Below are 6,000 nucleotides of genomic sequence, written 5' to 3'. Positions count from 1 at the left end.
AATGTGTGTTTCACCCATTAACTACATTGTGTGCTGTGTTTTGAATGATTAAATGTTTAATATCATTTTGAAGTAAAGTTAACACAAATGCTAAACGTCATTTTCCAGTTATATATGTGACGCACAAAAATTTAAATTTCCTTCCAGAGTTGCACAGCCAAAATATTTTGCTGCACACAGACTTTGTAAAATTAGAGGGAACATTGGTCTCAACGTCAGGCTTGTGGTCGTCACAGGCTACTGAATGCTCAATCTGAAAGGAGACTTGCCAGAGTTGTCCAGTCCAACAGAAGACCAAATTGTGGGGAATCTTATCAAGGAGCAACTGCGAAGGTAGTATTTTATAGTGTGGGATAGGCCATTTTTGCAGTCTTTGCATACCATACACTAGCCTGAACCATGTCCCCATGCTGTCCGCAAGCCACCCACCTCGCTGCTCCTGGCTAGGCTGCTCATGAAAAGACCACTTGAATTATCAGAGTTTGAATGGGGCATGATAGTTTGGCCAGGATGTAATATCAGCCAATTTTTGTCCAATTTTGAGGAATGATGGATATTTAACAAAAAAATCTGACATTTTACAGTCAGGCAATGTAATACAATCCAAGTTTACTAAAAGCCCACATCCACTAGTGCGATATGTGCACTTTTCATGTTATTGAGATTCATTTTTGCGACGGATCGCATGAAAAGTGTCACTGCATGTTCTTCTCTTGCGATTGCAATGTGAAGCAAGTTCCTGTGAAAATCACAATCGCAGATCTCACGGGATGCCACATGGATTTGTCAGATCCCGCAGCCATGACTGTGATTCTATACAATACATCGTATGCAAAAGGACCGCATATGTGATGTATGGCATGTAGTCCAGCAGCATGGGAGCTGCCTGGTGAGTTGGCGAGATACCCAAATACAAGCTGTCAGTAGAAAATCAGATCCAGATGTTTTGGCAATGTCAAACATACAATTTGCCCAATGTAATGGAAGTTTGAAAGTCTGAAACAAAACAAGATAGAATGTGTCATAAGTATTTTGTTTATAAATATTGTAATGTTTTAATGATTAGCAAATACCATAAAAAATTCATTTTTTAAAATCAATGTGCTAATCTTCATGAATGAATGCCGTAGGGGAGCGCGCTGAGACTTGCAGTCCCTCCCCGCTGACCTACTATCTTTATGGAACTAGAATGAGCAGCAGCAGCGGGAGCAGCAGCAGCCGGCAGCAGCCAGCATGGCATTACAACCACAGCGCCCGTAAATGACTGACGGCACCATTCATACAGACTGCACAGTTCTCAGTGCGCGCCCCCAGCCCTGCTGCCTCTATGGACGCGCTGCGCGCTCCCGTCGCCGTCTCTCACATTCACTGTAGTCCCTCACTCCTGCTGCCGCTGCTAGACTAGTCCGGGGAATGAATGCTACTTGGTCCTGAGCCCGGGTGCTGAGAGAGGGGGATGGCGGCGGCACGCGTGGAATACATCACTCCTTGGTGGGTTTATTGGCTCCATAACATCCCGCACCTGGAGCTGTCCCTGACTCCGACGAGCAGCGACTTTAACCCTGCGGACTCCGGTTACAAGCAGGTCAGTGGGAAGTGGGTCTGAGTGTCCGTGTGTACAGGGCAGGATGTAAAGGACTCGCGAATGGCCATTTATGTTTGATTGCATGCATTTATGTATCTCTATCTAAGTTGTATCTATGAATGCATGCATCTTGCAAGTATGTATGTATAGTGTCTGTATGTATGTATGTAAGATTGAGTGAGTAGTCTTTGTCCTGATTCATGAGAACGTTGTATACCGTACGTGTGCTGTGTCTCATTCAGTTGATGCCAGATCTCTGCCCATTCTGTTCTATTGTTGGCATTAAAGTTTCTTTATGCACCCCTCGTATCCCAAATGACTGCTGCAGTTCCCTTCATTGCCTACGCCCTCCTTGTTTGTTCTCCTTTGCACTTAATTAACTGTACAGTGGGGTTTTGTCCCACTTGCAGACCTGTATTGCTCTTATCTAGCAGCAGTATACTATAGCATCTTATCAGCTGCCTATCCTGTTACTAGTTTACCCACAACCCACTTCCTGTGTAAGGTGACTTATGTTATATACAGTACATTTCCAGGAACTCAGAATCACATGGACATCCTATGGCATCACTGCTAGGGTTAATATATTTTCATGTATTTTTGGGTTGGAAAATATGTGCATTAATAATGTTTTGGGCGTGCACATGGAGACCTACATCAATCAGAAACTATGACCATAGCAAGAAAAGCACAACTGCCACTCTAGGGGTATGGGTGAAAACCGGACCAACACAAAACCTCCGGACCGCCGGACCGGACATCAAACTCTGCATTTTGTAGCTTGTAGCCTCCGGTCCGGGGGGGGGGGGGGTCCTGTCCGGGGGGGCTGCCTGTCACACCTGTCACCAGGTAGAGGAGGGGGGGGTAGAATAAAGCCTCCCTGTATGGTCCGGGCATGTAGCAAAAACCGGACGGTCCGGACCAGCCGGGGAGGCTGTAATATCCCCTCCCCCATGTCCCTGGTGATAGCTATCACAGGGACCCCCCCGGACAAGACACCCCTGGACAGGACACCCCTCCGGACCGGACCCTACAAGCTCCGGACTGCAGATTTTGATGTCCTGTCCGGCAGTCCGGGGTTTAGTCCGGTCCGGTTTTTACATAGTCCCCCACTCTAGCGCTATCTGCTTGCTTCCAGGAACCAGGCATTTTAATTGTTCCAGATTTTAAGTGGGTAATCCTAATTTATTTATTTAATTTATTGTTCTATATGTGTGCAAGTAAAAGGCTGCATTGTAGCATACAGCTGTGTGTGGATGTAAAGGGGTCAAGAACTGAAAACCAGATTTTACACTCAGGGCACAGCGGCTGTTGTATCCTGGCTTTGTGCCAGAGACAATCCCTGTCAGTCCTTGTGCTACCCTCTGGCTTTTCATATCCATCACTGAGGATTTGCTAGTTATGTAGGACACTGTTTTTCAGCATCTCACATTTCTATAGTTGTCAGTTGACTACTCTCTGCTCTGATTTTGTACCCTGTGCTAGGAATCGGTCTTGGATACAGTATATATTTTCCATCCAAAGCAAAAGCTAACATTTTTCACTGGTTAATTAATGATGAATTGTATTGCAGCACTTTATCATAGGTAAAATGTAATATAAAACTGTGGTTTGATTTCAAGTATTCACTGAAGTATTAAATAGCAGTCAAATAGGTGCTTCTCAAAGCTGGATAACTTTAGTGTATTGCTTATCATGTGACTTTTACTAAATTTACCGCTTTGGTTTTCTGTGTTTTTAGTACTTTGTTTAAATCAATAAGACAATATCGTTAACTCTTGGGCGAACTGTATAGTGCATACACACTGAACAATACTGTTAACAACAATGTTAAGCATTTTCATCGTTTCCACCTCCATACATTATTTATTTACAGTTTCTTATATAGGGCCAGATTCTCTAATGGTGTGTACACACGGTCAGGTATGCCGCGCTATGTGAGTCCCGATACGATCGGTTCGTATCGGGACTCTCATAGCACGGCATGTATGGAGTGGCACAATTTAGACTATATAGTGCAGATCTGCACTATATAGTCTTGGCTCACACGGGAGCGCGCATCGGCAGCACATCGGGCTCGCAAGCCCTAAAAATACATGCAATATGGCTTCCGATGTTCACTATATCGGCAACATCGGAAGCCATAACATCCCGTGTGTACACACCATAAGCTTCAAAAGTGATAAAATGGAGAGTGATAAACAGCCGGCCAATCAGCTCCTGCCTGACATTTTTCAAACACAGTCTGTGCATGGCCGGTAGGAGCTGATTGGTTGACTGTTTATCACTTTTGAAGCTTAGAGAATCTGGCCCATAGTGCATACATATTCCGCAGCGCTTTACAGAGAAAATTTTGCACATTCAGTCCCTGCCCCAGTGGAGCTTACAATCTATATTCCCTACCACATGTACATGCACACACAGACATTCTAGGGTTAATTTGTTGGGAGCCAATTAGCCTACCAGTATATTTTTGGCCTATGGGAGGAAACCAGAGTACCCGGAGAAAACCCACGCAAGTACGTGGAGAATATACAAACTCCGCACAGTTAGAGCCATACTGGGAATGGAACCCATGACCTCAGCGCTGTGAGGCAGTAATGCTAACCATTACCCCATACGTACTGCCCATACATGCAGTTTTTGACGATCTAGCTGCATGTACAGACGACGGAGGACATTGTTAAACCAAGGAAGTGCATATCATTAACAATACACACTAGACGATATGAACGCTATATAATTAACAATATCGTTCATATTTTAATAATAGATCATCTAGAGTGTAATAGGCTTTAAGCTCGATCATATCTAAGAGCAACAACCCTAACAAAAAAAATACAGAAGAAGATATAGCATAGCTGCCTACCCTCCTGCATTCTGCAGGAGACTCCCTGAAAAAGCAGCAATCTCTCCCTCATTAGTCTTCCAATCTCCCTCATTTCACCTAGCCCACATTACACTGTTACATTTTTTGGGGAAAAGGGAATGAGAGACAGACACATATACATTGAATCATCAGCACCATTTCCCAGCACTTTAGCAAGTATAGTAGCTCATACTAACTGCTTTGGGGGCTCATCTACATTTGTATATAAGTAATTTTAAATTACACCCCCACGCTTCTAGGTGCCACGTTCACAATCGCTTTTCACAATCTCTCCATATATGGAACTAGACACAACCTTTAGGTGGAGCATGACACGCATACTCAATAGGGCGCTGTGCAAATTTCTATTAACAACTACAATCTCCCTGAAACTAGTTTTCAAAAGTAGGCAAATATGAGATATAGCAAGATATTAGTGAATGTTGTAGGTGGGCAAATACAGTACAAGCAACACAAATTAGTTACCTGATGGTAGACAATTACTTTAAATGACAGCTGTGATCTCATAAAGATCCCAGTACACTAGTCCGATTTGGGCCGATTTCATCCAATACCAATGGATCGGCCCAAATCGGATGTGTTCGACTTCCCTCTCGGGTCAGTGGTGGGGAAGGGGTTAGGATTACACTGCTGCGATACATCGCGGTAGTGTATGGCCACCTTTTATATTCTAGCTACGGAGAGACTTGTCAGTCTTAAATATCCCATGTAATGACACCTTTACTAATTTTTTTTTTTTTTTGGGGGGGGGGGGGGGGGGGGGGGGGGGGGGGGGAGAGGATATCTGTGGATTGGTAGCTGTAGCTGTGGAGGGATCTCCATCTGACTGCAAGTGTGTGGTGATCCCCCTTTAACTGCTAGATACTTATTTTAAAAAAATATATATACTACTTCTATGAGATAAAGTCACTAACCACTAAAAGGCCACTCAACAGACCAAATGACTCCTTTTGTGTTAAAAGATCTAAAAGATGTCATAACAGAAAGTGAAAGCTATTTTTGCAGGGATACTGATCTGTTTCAAACTTGCTAGATATGGAAAGAGGGAGCTCTGAAGACAGAGTTTGGGGGTAGGAGCAGATGGGGACTGGGGGTGGGTTCTGGAGTGGAGAGTTTGTGGTTTCAAAACTAGCACAGCTCAAAGTGAAAGAACATTGCAGAAGCCATCATTTTGACAGGCGTTTAACTATTCTTTAGTAATAGTTGAAGTAAAAATCTGCCAAAGGGGGTAGAATGCCAACATTTCTGTTACTCTGCATGCAGGAGATATTTATAAAATCATTCCAGCTTATTGTTCTTGTAACAAAGACCGGTACTATGCGGGAACATCCTGGCTATGGATTTATAACTAAATAGTTACCTCACTCTGTGGTGGCTGGGAATGATGATGTATCGGCTGTGAGGCGGCTCGCATTAGATTACGTCATCACCTGGCGGGGCAGGCCCCCTCCACAAGTTGAACACTGTATATAAAGCACCTTGAACTGTATATATGTATTTCTGATGACTGTTTATTGAAATAAAA

The 6,000-nt window shown here is 43.7% G+C and overlaps 1 protein-coding gene across 1 annotated transcript in view; it reads left to right on the top strand.

Moving 5' to 3' along the window:
- The first annotated feature begins 1,244 nt into the window (after positions 1–1,244).
- Positions 1,245–6,000, top strand: part of TTYH2 (tweety family member 2) — a 128,873-nt gene continuing 124,117 nt past the window's right edge. The window contains exon 1 of the mRNA XM_083148742.1: positions 1,245–1,585. Within this exon, the coding sequence (XP_083004868.1) occupies positions 1,457–1,585 (129 nt within the window). The 5' untranslated portion in view covers positions 1,245–1,456. The remainder of the gene's footprint in view (positions 1,586–6,000) is intronic.

Source organism: Crinia signifera, chromosome 6 (assembly GCF_055691185.1).
Source record: "Crinia signifera chromosome 6, ASM5569118v1, whole genome shotgun sequence".
Taxonomy (NCBI): domain Eukaryota; kingdom Metazoa; phylum Chordata; class Amphibia; order Anura; family Myobatrachidae; genus Crinia; species Crinia signifera.
Note: the sequence above shows the minus strand (reverse complement) of the source record. Positions and strands in the feature narration are given on the sequence as shown.